General features: G+C 36.4%; 2 protein-coding genes and 1 pseudogene across 2 annotated transcripts; 1 reads left to right on the forward strand and 2 right to left on the reverse strand.

The window, feature by feature from the left end:
* The first annotated feature begins 4,047 nt into the window (after positions 1–4,047).
* LOC113275319 (microtubule-associated protein 70-2-like) lies at positions 4,048–8,798 on the forward strand. The gene is made up of 11 exons (XM_026524802.1): positions 4,048–4,683; positions 4,769–4,854; positions 5,549–5,614; positions 5,730–5,900; positions 6,009–6,179; positions 6,268–6,423; positions 6,546–6,692; positions 6,797–6,868; positions 6,951–7,478; positions 7,762–7,949; positions 8,368–8,798. The coding sequence occupies exons 1-11, from the start codon at positions 4,413–4,415 to the stop codon at positions 8,405–8,407; spliced, it is 1,896 nt and encodes a 631-aa protein (XP_026380587.1). The 5' UTR covers positions 4,048–4,412; the 3' UTR covers positions 8,408–8,798.
* A 387-nt stretch (positions 8,799–9,185) lies between these two features.
* On the reverse strand, positions 9,186–10,243 carry LOC113275320. The gene is made up of 2 exons (XM_026524803.1): positions 9,777–10,243; positions 9,186–9,518 (listed from the first exon to the last, which is right to left on the reverse strand). Exons 1-2 carry the CDS (start codon positions 10,149–10,151, stop codon positions 9,336–9,338), a joined length of 558 nt encoding a protein of 185 aa, XP_026380588.1. The 5' UTR covers positions 10,152–10,243; the 3' UTR covers positions 9,186–9,335.
* Positions 10,233–11,883, reverse strand: LOC113273809 (annotated as a pseudogene).
* Positions 11,884–12,356: the final 473 nt, after the last annotated feature.

Genomic DNA, 12,356 nt, shown 5'->3' on the forward strand with positions numbered 1-12,356 from the left:
ATTGGTTCTTTTATCAATTGAATCTCTTTTCCTAATTAAAAAAGAAGAAGACCTTATTGGGGTTGGTTAAATTTGCAAATCATCTTCGGAAGTTTAAAACAATTCATTTGAATAATGTTTAGAGAATAAATAACATATTTGATCATGACATATTTCTCGAAAATATTAAAAAGCTTACCTTTGGAAACTACTTACTGTTTAAGTTTCCAGTTTTTCGATAATAGGTTGAAATACTTTTATTTGTTGACTTGTTAGTAAAAAGGGGAAAATCAATATATTTATAATCTAGAAGGAAGATTTAAGTACCGGGGTATCTCCTTTTTTATACACTGTCGTGATGGGTTGTATTTTTGCTAACAAAAACACCAGACTTGCTTAGACTTACTTAAACTTGTCAATTGATCTAGCAACATTATTAAACAAAGCAATTAGATATTATTAGTAGAAGAATTTGCATCACAAAGATTACACAATCATCAACAAACATAAAACGACTAACAATAAGAATACTCTTACTGATTTTTATACCTTTATTTATACCAAACTTTTTAACATAGAAGCTGGTTATGGACATGAGGGAACCATCTTGTTGAATAACAGTTGATGACCAAATATGGTCTTCTCTAATGAAAAGATTGTGCGCATGTCTATATCAAAATAGAGTCATAACTATTGGAAAATCAGTCAAAACTTATATTGATGGTTCATCGCTAATTTCATATATGGACCAATGAGAACGAATCAGAAGTTATTTGTTCCATACTATGCTTTTATTTTTATTTTTTTGTTAACAAAGAAGGAGCAAGTTTTATAAAAGAACTTGTTATTACCCGAAAAAATGATAGCAAGATAATAAAATTATTACATGTATGTGTTTGATATCATTTCAGTTACAGATCAGTGTGGATAAAAAGAAAATTTTGAAATATCCGAAGTGACGGTCCAATTAAACAATAAACACTTGATTGCTACGATAACCTGCTTAATAGTCATATCAGAGTTGTTATATTACTTGTCATTTCTTTCCTTCCACACACTTCACCAAATATAAAGGGATTCGGCTCCAAATCCTTTTCACTCTGTTTGAGATCTTCTTCTGACCCCGTTCCCATAAGTTCTTCTTCTCATAATCAACAAAAACCCACTTAACACCATATCTAAGAAGTATGTCTATACTTTAAAAGTGTACTTACAATGCAAGAATAAATGTTCATCTGTTTTAGCATGTGCACCACATAACAAATAAGCATCATTTTGCACCTTCTCAGCATTGTATAGATAATCCAATCCAAACTGAAAAAAGACCACTTTGAGAGGTACCTTTGAATTTTAAAGTGGCTTATCAGGAAAGGCGATAAGTCTCCATTCTCCAGAGAAATATAAGCCCGACATACAAAAAAATCATTCCCGAATCTCCATTTCCTCTTATCTGTTCATCAGAAAAGAGATGTTTTGGATCACTAACTAACTGCAACATCTGAGCTACCTTTAGAACTTCACATCTATGAAGCACAGATACTTCAAAATCGGTAACGTATCAGTGTCAGATACTTGGGGACACTTGGGGATACGTATCGGATACTCCATTTAAAGTATCCTTTTTTTAAATGCGTTAGTTTTCATTTAAAGTGTCAGATACTTGGGGACAGTCATAAAATGCGTTAAACATTTGTACAACATGATAAAAGGAACACCTTGAGAAAAATATTTAATTTCTAATTAGTTTTCATTTGGACCAAATAAAAAATTTATCCCAAAATAGCGTCAAATTAATAGTGTTAACCCATTTTTTTTTGAAACCTATTATAAGGGCTCCAATGATTTGGTTTTGAGGGCTCCTATGGATTCAACTATCCTAAATATGGATGAGGGGGACCTAATAATTACCAAACCTAAATCTAACTAAATCTAAACCTAAAAAAAAAACACTTCATCTTCTTCTTCTCCTCATCACCTCTTTTTTTCTTCCGTTTTTTTTCAAAGAAATTACTGGCATAGAAGATGTTGATCGCAAATGATGGTTTTGGTCACTGTAATTGATGAATAAGAGATAGGTCTGAAGATTTCAGGGAAGAAGAACTTAGTGTTTGGTGTTGTTCTCTGAGTTCGATTGTGATTGAGAGTTGCTGAGATGAAATTGAAGATGTGTATGAGGATGTGATGGATATGAATCTGAAGTCACGGTTGGAATGAAACAGATGAGTTGTGATGTTGAACCAGAGAAGAAAGGGGATCTGAGCAGCTGCTGCGGTGGAAATTGAACGAAGAATGGGTTCTCGCTGAAATTAAAATTGTGTTAGTGATAAATTGAAATTATGGTGGTGTTTGTTTCTGAATATGAAATGATGATAGATGGGTTTGTTGATTGTTGAGAGTTGAAGAAATCTGTTGTTGATGCTGTGATGAACATAGAGATATAGATGGAATTTGAGCTGGTTGTGGATGAATTAAGCACACAAAGAAGAGGATTAAGAAGATTGGTGGTGATGTTATCAGTTTGCAGTAGCAGGAATTATACGGGAAGATGAATTGTGCAGGAAATAATGGTTTGAATTTGGCCTAGAGATGTCGGAGAAACAAACGGAATTCTGTCGGATTAGTTAACCTAATCATTAGTTTCTAATTAATCATTGTGATAAGGGGTTTTGAGATTACTACTTGATGACCCAGTTTTTTGTCATCTTTTGAGTCCTCAAAACCAAAACTTTGGAGCTCTTATAATAGTTTTTTTTTTTTTTTTACATTTATGAAGATGCACATCCATTTTAAAGATTCTAGTACTACGAAAGATTCAAAATGATTTTCACCTTATAAGAACTCTAAGAAAAACATCTAGAGACGATTATATCTTTGATACGACTCTCCTTCATTTGAGGCTATCATGACAGACCGTTCACCCAATGGTTACACCCGTATTCTGGCCAAGTATTTTTCAGTTACAAGCGAGATGACATTTGAGATCTTAATAGAAGGGTTATCAAATGGGAATACGGCCCTCGCATGCGTTAGCATCACCATCCAATAATGAGACTCCCATCGTATCTCCACTTCTCGAGTGACAGTGGGATTGGAGTTCCAAGCACAGCTCGGTTGCCTTTAAGTACCTGGTCCTCACTCTACTCAGTTGGAGATAAGACACAAATATTCCACTAAAAGCCTACACCATTCCAAAACGAGCTAAAAATTCGTCAAACACTAGTAACACTACTAACCAGGCGTAGGCTGAGCCACGAAATATCTATAGACCATCTAGTATTTTGCACATCAAAGTCAAAAGTGTGCATTTTGTGCCATATACACGAAAATGCATTTCGTGGCATATACCTTATGGGCGACAACCCAAGTTTCTAAAGACAACCACTTCACTTGTACGATTATTTGATTCACTTTTAAAATAGTGGTTAAAGTTAAAAGTGATTTAGAGGTCACTTGTGTAATTAGCACTTATATTAACCATAATTCAAACTTTGTAAAAATTGAGAATATTTTACTATGTTTCCGCTAATTTAATTCTCATTTGGTTGATATTCAGTTTGTATGTCACCCATCAAGTGATCAAATGATGGATATGCTTCCTTCCACTACGGAGATAGGGATTCAAACTCCCCAATTACCAGAAAAATAACTCTATCAAAAAAATTAAGGCCGTAGTCCAAGATCATTGTTCCAAGCCATTAAAAAACATATATTCAATTAGTAATTTTCTTCTTAAGATTCAAATATTTTTAGGAGGAATTTAGGTTTCAGTTCGTTTAGAAGAATTTTTAATAGGAGACTCAAAATCTTTTAAGAACTCCTACTTTTTATAAGAATCTCATCTTATTAGTTTAAAAGTGTCTTACGTTAATTTTTCTTGTTTAAAAGCCAAAAACCAAAAAATCAGTGACACTCAAGCACACACACTCTCGGGGTCCTTGTGCAGTGTTTGTTTATTAGTTATCTACTCTTCTTCTCACACACGGCACACACTGTTGGGTTACTGCTTAACAGCAAAGCCTCTGTGGTTCGAAGCATTTTTTTAATCAACCGCCCTCACATTCTCTCTCTCTCCTCTCCATATCTCTAGGATTCAATCCTCATCAGAGAGACACTCAAAAAAGTGTAAGAAAACTCAAAAACTAAAAGAAAAAGAAAACGAAACGATTTTAAAGTAGAAATAGTGTGTGTCCGAAGAGAAGAAAAAAAAAAAAAAAAGAAACACTAAACTCACACTGTGTCTGAACGAGGAAGAAGAAGAAGAAGAGAAAAGAAAACTTGGATTGTCATTCAAGTCAAGGAAGAAGAAGAGGAGTTAAGTTTAAGGTTAAGATTAAGGAGGAGAGACGGGGACAAAGAGTTAAATCGTAAAAACCGAGGAGTAAAGTGAGGATTTTAGGGTTTTTAATTTGAATGTGACAAGTTCAGATCCAATAATGGCCGATCTTCCCGGCGATAATGATGGTTTTTCTTCGATAACAATGATGTCGGATTTTAATTACAGTGGTGGCGGTGGTGGTGGTCGTATGGGTAATGAAGTAGGAGCGCCTCCGTCGATAGGTTCTGCATCTTTTAAAGAAGGAGGGAGAAGTTTAAGAAGAAGGCCATCTGTAAGACCTAGTTTAGATGCGGATGAGTTTATAAATCTATTACATGGTTCGGATCCGGTGAAAGTTGAGCTTAATCGTTTGGAAAATGAAGTTAGAGGTGATTAATGTGATTTGATCTGTTCATTTACAAATCTTAGATTTGCTCATTTTTTTGACCTAATTTTGTTTCGTTTTCGTTGTAGATAAGGATCGGGAATTAACCGACGCACAAGCTGAAATCAAGGCGTTGAGGTTATCGGAGCGTTCTAGAGAAAGAGCTGTTGAAGAGGTAATTTTTTTGGTTCAATTTATATGGTTAATTAAAATTATATCTCGTATTTAAACAGTTTAATATCTGTGTTTTCTGATTGAAGTTAAATTTGAGCTTTTCTTTTCATTTTGGTGGTAGTGTAGCATAATTTGTTACTTTCAAACACAGCCATCCTAGATCACCGGCCCGAGAAAATAAAATGTTTGCTTGAATAAAATCTACCTTTTTGCCCTACATTGCATTTAAATTATTTTTCTGGTTGCAGGTTAATTCGTTATTTGCATTTGTTTGTTTTTGCTATCATGGTAGTCCTTTTATTATCTTTGGTTGCGTCTGTTTCATTTTCAAATTTAAGTAAAAGTTAGCATCCGATAGTTTTGGTTGAACCTTGATATATACTGTCAGTTAAGTTCTCGCAGAAACTGAACAATGTCCACCATAATGTTCATTGCGTCTGTTGAGTTATTTACAATTCATTGAAGATACCGTCTCTTAATTTCTCGCAGAAACTGAACAACGTCTGCTACAATGTTCATTCCGTCTATTGTGTTATTTACAACTCAGTGAAGGGTCCACCTTTATCACCCGTTGCACTTTCTTTTTAGCTGTGATGCTAAATATGAGCTGACTTTGTCTCTGTTTGTTCTCTTAGCTTCCTGATGAAGCTGTGATGCTAAATATGTGCTGACTTTGTTTTTGTTTGTTCTCATAGCTTACTGACGAGTTGTCTAAAGTGGATGGGAAGCTCAAGTTGACAGAGTCTCTCCTTGAAAGCAAGGTTCTAAACGGAACTCAATTCTTACATCTATTTTAAATTTACTTACTCATGTCAAGGTTATGCACGTGATCTTCTATTCCTGGAAAATGCTTGATTTATCGAAATTCATATGCAGAATCTTGAGATAAAGAAAATCAATGATGAAAAGAAGGCCTCGATGGCTGCTCAGTTTGCAGCAGAAGCCACCCTTCGAAGGGTTCATGCTGCTCAGAAGGATGATGACATGCCTCCTATTGAAGCCATTCTTGCACCACTGGAGGCAGAGCTTAAGCTCGCTCGACAAGAGGTAGGATATTCATTTTTCTTTTCCCTATCTCATTTTGCTCATGATATGCGTGTGATATATAATAAGTTACTGTAATGTTTGCTTACAAATTTTGGTGGTTATTTTCAGATTGCCAAGTTGCAGGATGACAACAAGGCACTAGATCGCCTTACAAAATCAAAAGAAGCAGCCCTGCTTGAAGCTGAGAGGACCGTCCAGGTTGCCTTGGCAAAGGCCTCCATGGTGGATGATCTTCAGAATAAGAACCAGGAGTTAATGAAACAGATTGAAATTTGTCAGGTATCATGAACCCATGTTGGCTGACTCATCTGCTTGTTTGTGCATATTGGTTGATATAAATTCTAAACATGTTTTGATCTCTCATTAGGAAGAGAATAAGATCTTGGACAAAATGCATCGCCAAAAGGTTGCTGAGGTTGAAAAGCTTAGCACAACTGTGAGGGAACTGGAAGAGGCTGTTCTTGCAGGTGGAGCAGCAGCAAATGCTGTGAGAGACTACCAACGGAAAGTTCAAGAGATGAATGTAAAGTGTTTTCATATATTTGTTGCCACAGTATTTTTTAGATTATTTAAACTATTTATTTGTTTGCTGTGGGCGTTCATGGATTGACCTAAATTGTTAGTTGTTTTTTATGATTTTTGTAGGAGGAGAGAAAAACCCTCGACAGAGAACTAGCTCGTGCGAAGGTCACAGCAAATAGGGTTGCAGTTGTAGTAGCTAATGAATGGAAAGATGCTAATGATAAAGTGATGCCTGTAAGACAATGGCTTGAAGATCGTAGGTTTTTGCAGGTATGCTTTGAATTATATCAACCATTCTAATCATTCTTCAGGTGTGCGCGTATGTTTCTAGATTCATATTATGTTAGGTATTATAACTGGAACTGTTATTGTAGGGAGAAATGCAGCAACTTCGAGACAAACTTGCGATTGCAGAGAGAGCTGCCAAATCTGAAGCACAACTAAAAGTATGCATGAATTACAAAACAAATTATCATCATTTATTTGTCATCTCGTAGGTTGCTGACCAATACACTATGTACCTTTCAGGAAAAGTTTCACCTGCGACTCAAGGTTCTAGAGGAAGGATTAAGGGGATCCCCTGCAATTAGCCGAACTCCAGAAGGAAGAAGTATAAGCAATGGGCGTTCGCGTCGTCAATCCCTTGGCGGAGCAGATAACATTTCCAAATTATCTTCCAACGGATTTTTACCCAAGAAAACACCAACTTCCCAGTTAAGACCTACCATGTCCTCGGGTTCCGCTGCTATTCTGAAGCATGCAAAAGGGACATCAAAGTCGTTTGATGGAGGCACCAGATCATTAGACAGGGGTAAATTGCTTCCTAATGGAATAAACCTGAACCATTCGCTCAATAAATCTATTGATGCCAGAGATAGTGGGGTTAACGACTTAAAAGGGAGTCCTGACAGAAAACCTAGTGACTTTCCGATTGTTGATTCGGAAGATTCTGTCTCTGGATTATTATATGACATGCTGCAAAAAGAGGTTATTGGCCTGAGGAAAGCTAGCCACGAAAAAGATCAGAGCCTTAAAGACAAGGATGATGCTATTGAGGTCAGCTTTCTTTCTGTACTGCATTATTGAAATTGATGTTCTTACCACTGTTTTTCATTAAATTGTATGGTACCACTTCACCTTACTTTCACCATCTAGATCAAGAACATGTGACCTTTTTATTTTCACCTTTCGATTCTGCAATAAATTATTTTTCTTTAAGCACGTGTTTAAATCTTTAATCTGAGACCTTAAATCCACGTAAATTTCAGTCTTCGCCTCATTGTTAAAAATCTATGACCATGCAAACTCACTTTTTTATTTCCAATCATGGTGGTTCCAGATGCTAGCAAAGAAGGTGGATACGTTGACCAAGGCAATGGAGGTCGAGGCAAAGAAGATGAGGAGGGAAGTAGCTGCAATGGAAAAGGAGGTAGCTGCTATGCGCGTAGATAAAGAACATGAGAACAGATCTAAACGACTCGGTAACTCGAAGGGTTCTGCAAGCAGTTCTCAGCTGCTTCCTGGGAGGTACGTATCTTTTATTCTGAAAAGTAATTGCATGGATATTATCTTAATGACATGCACAAAAATAGATAGCTTCAGTTTTTCCTCAACTAAAAACCTGAGAATAAATAGTCCAAATTAAAAGTCCTTCTGGTTCCAAATTAAATTTTGTGGCGAAGCCGTATCTCTTTAATTATCTTTGTGCAACTTCAAATACTGTAGAAATGGGATTTGTACTGGACATGATGCGTAGTTATTGTGGCGTGCAATTGAATAGTTTAATGCTAAACAACCTTAATCTTCTAGTTTTGAGTTGTACTGTCAAAACGAGGCCCCTTTTCTTCTATTCGTAGTCTGTTGCATGGCTGTATGATTTGTATTCATCCTATCTAGTTGTTTTGAGTTGAGTCAAACTGATCATGTTTTTCTTTATAATATGCAGAAATGTATCACGAAGTGGACTTGTTCGCAATATCCAATGACTAAAAAGCCCCGATGACTCAAATGGAAAATCGGAGGACATCGGTGGCTTCTGACTTTTAACTAAGGTAGCGAGAAAGTCTGAAAGTGGACTAACCTTTTGGGAGGTTTTTGTCTTGTCTGATATTTTAGTATTTGTGTGGTTGTATAGGTTTCATTGTGTTTATTTTATTTTCCTCATCTATATTTGTAACCTCCAAGTTAGTTTGCGTGTTGATGGTTGCTGAAGATTGTGAATATTCTTGTACTGGTATCGAGATCAGAACGTTTATGGTTTGGTGATTCTCTTTTTTATTCATCTATTCCTCTCTCAGTGGCCATACACACTCTGAAAAGAAGATTTCTGCTTTTCCATGTTCAGACCATCAATGTATACAATTCTAGATTGCTTCTCAAATTGTTTATCCCTGCATAAAGTATTTTTTTTTTTTTTTTAATCTTTTTTACTTTGGGGACATCTGTGGAACTCTTTAATTAGTTAGTCATGTGAGTATTTATGTTTGAAATTTGGGTATAATGATTTAGCCATCTAATGCAAGCTGTTAGGGGGCCTGGTTTGTTGGGGCAACTTATCAATTTATCATTGCTGCTGTTGTCGTTCTCCAGTTCTCGCATGTGGGGCAAGTGCAGAAATCCTTGGGAGGATTATCAGCCTAGTTGTCTCTCGATCTTTATCTAATTACTTGCACGTTGTATTACTGTCATCTGCATCTAATTTTTCTTTCAAGCGAACTCATAGGAAAAAAAAAGAAAACCTGACCTTTGCCTGTGCGGTAAGAATTGGAAAACCAATATCATTAAGTTAAAACTTATAAAATGTATGTTGCAAGTTGATACCCGTTTGTGTTCACCACTATTACAGTTTTTGCAAACAAAAACCTTGAAGAACACACACCAACACAACTAGCCAAAAGTAAAACTTATTCGGACTTATTTGGTTTGTCCTAGGCGCCTCTGAAAAACTTCCAGGGTTAAACCCTTTTGTATGTACTCTATATTTGATGGATCAAAAGGTCCTTTGATAATGTCGATGGATTTAATCACTGCCCTCTCAGGGAGAATGCTTCTTGATGGATCAGGTGAAGTACTGTAGCTCAAGCAAGATGAAAACCCCTGGAAGATAAAAAGAACACGTTGTGAATAGGGAGAGCATCAGTATCAAAATTTCATGTTTCACAATAAATGTGTCCCAACTGGTGGTTTAGGAAGAACATAGTCTCTATACGTTTTTAACTTCTAACTACTAAAGGTAAACAGTATAAATGTCGATAACTTTCAGGATTTTAAGGGATGGCTTAGAATGAATGGGATCTTTGCTCCGATTCTGACATAGTTCATCTAAATACACAAGTTGCTAAGAAATTGACACACCTTAAATATTAAAACTTCTTCCTCTTGTCCATCTACCGTTGCTGTTACAAGAAGGGCCTCATTCCGCTTAGACTCGCTATAAGATTCAAGCAAGCTTAACTCAGGATTATACATATTACTTGATTGCTCTTCGCCGTCTTCATTTCCATCCTCATCTTCATATCTCATTCTTCGTCTTGCCAAACAGTACACATTACAATGCTTTGTTCTCTGTATCCTTTTATAATCGTAATTACACGAACTTCTGTCAATGGAAAATTGAGAAGTCTGATTAACTAACACACAAGTATTAGTTCCAATGAGTAGGAGAGTTGGAGGTGATGAGAAAGGTAGTGACGGAGGGAGCAGCAGTCCTCCATGAATATATTTCAACATTTGTATATTGGGTTGGTGTATTTCTCCAATTGATATGTTTCCTACGGATAACACAGCAATGATACAAGTTTGGTTTATCGTATGCCTAAGGATTGTCAGCCAATCAAAATTTGCCACTTGGGCACGTCTTTAAGCCCAGTGCAAGTAAGCTCTCTCCAGAATATTTTTTTGTTTAGTCAAGGCTCTCTCCAATGGAAAGTCAAATAGCATCGTGACAATCAACTTCATGTTCAAGCTCAATCCATCTAGCAAGTGATTTATGTTGTCAGAATCAATGTTGGAATCATACCCAGAGAAGAATCTACAGATAGAGCCACCAACCTCAACACTACTCTCTCCTGCCACCTTCTTTAACCCCCTTCCCCTCATAACCGTTCTTACAATCCCTGCTTCCGCCCATGAGCCGACATCAGCGTACATGTTAGCAACCATTACAAGATTTCCACTTCGCGTTGGTTCTAACTCCATCAATCTCTTTGCCACCTTCTCAGTGATCTCACTCCTGCCCTTAACATCATGGACACTGCAGGCACTAAGTAAAGTTCGAAATATAACCGGATCTGGCTCAAATGGCATTTGCATTATAAAATCATAAGCCTCTGTAAGACGACCAGAACGACCTAAAATATCCACCATGGCACCATAATGTGCCATTACAGGTTGAATGCCATATAGGTTTACCATTTCTTGGAAGTACTTGTACCCATCTTCAGCCATTCCTGCATGGCTACAAGCACAAAGAACTCCAAGAAAAGTGACATAATTCGGTTGAACCGAGCTGTTTTTCATTTTCATGAACAATTCGAGACCTTCATTTGCTAAACCATGTTGCGCAAATCCTAATATCATTGCACTCCAAGTCCACACATTCTTCTCAATCATTCTGTCAAACAAAATTCTAGCAAAATCCAAAGCTCCGCATTTCGCATACATGTCAACAAGGGCTGTACCGAATTGACAATTCAACACTATCCCTTTTACTATCACTTGGCAATGTACCCATTTCCCTAAGCTCAAGTTCCCAACCTCAGCACAAGCAGAAAGCAACACCACCATTGTAGCTTCATCTGGTTCAACCCCACAACTCCTCATTTCAGCAAAAATTGCAAAAGAATCATCTATCTTCAAATTCTCTGTACAAGCCTTAATTATAGAATTCCAAGAAACTACAGTCCTAAAGGACATCTCATCAAACACTTGACGAGCATCAGAAATCTGTCGACAACAACCGTAGAAATGAATCAAAGTATTCTGAACATAAACATCTGTAGCTAACCCATGTTTCAAAATCTCAACTTGAATCTGTCTCCCTTCTTTCAATGCTAAAAGCTTAGAACAAGCTTTTACAAGGAATGGGAAGGTAAGTTTATCAGGTTTTGTTCCTCGATCACGCATTGCCATATAAACTAGTAAGCGTTTTTGGGCAAATCACTCTGAGAATAACCCCTGATGACATTGTTCCAGGAACTGAATAAAGGACTAATAGCACGATGGAGTATAGACTCTGCGTAACTTAGTTTCCCAAATGGAGACAAGGCGTAAAGATGAATGACCTCGTCAACTACATATCTATCTCCGTGAAGTCGAGCAGAGCATAATTTTGATTCAGCTCTTTCAAGGAAGAACAGTCTTTTATTAGAGAAAGGCATTGCTGTTGTTTATGAGAAAAAGAGTTCGAAATAAAGTTGAAACTTTTAGCGTGAGAGCTTTGAAATCTACCCATCACCCAATCCTATTAAACCCTTCTCAATCTGTCAAATTTGAAGAAATTGCAATCATTTCCCTACTAATGAAACCTGTTTTGAGACATACAAAACCATTTTTCTATCTAGGATGAGTTTATAAGGGGTGTCCTAGCAGTGGGTAAATTACTAAGTTACTCTTAATTATTTTATTATCTATTTATATACCATTTACCTCAAATTAAAACATAAATCTAAACTAATCAAAATCCAAAATCATTTTCATTCCTAATCTAATTTGATCATAAATCAAACCGTTTGGATTTTATTTTTCATCAGTGATTAATTCATAAATATTTGACCATTGATTAAAACCACAAGTGGAAATGAATCGTGTAAAGCATTGCACAAAGAAATTTAGCTTCAGATCCGCATATTGGAACCCATATCTTTGTTCTTCCTTTTTCTTTTTATGTTTCAGAAGAACAGTTCAGCTGATAATTAAATATGAAAATGATAGTCG

This window comes from Papaver somniferum, chromosome 4, assembly GCF_003573695.1.
Source record: "Papaver somniferum cultivar HN1 chromosome 4, ASM357369v1, whole genome shotgun sequence".
Lineage (NCBI taxonomy): Eukaryota > Viridiplantae > Streptophyta > Magnoliopsida > Ranunculales > Papaveraceae > Papaver > Papaver somniferum.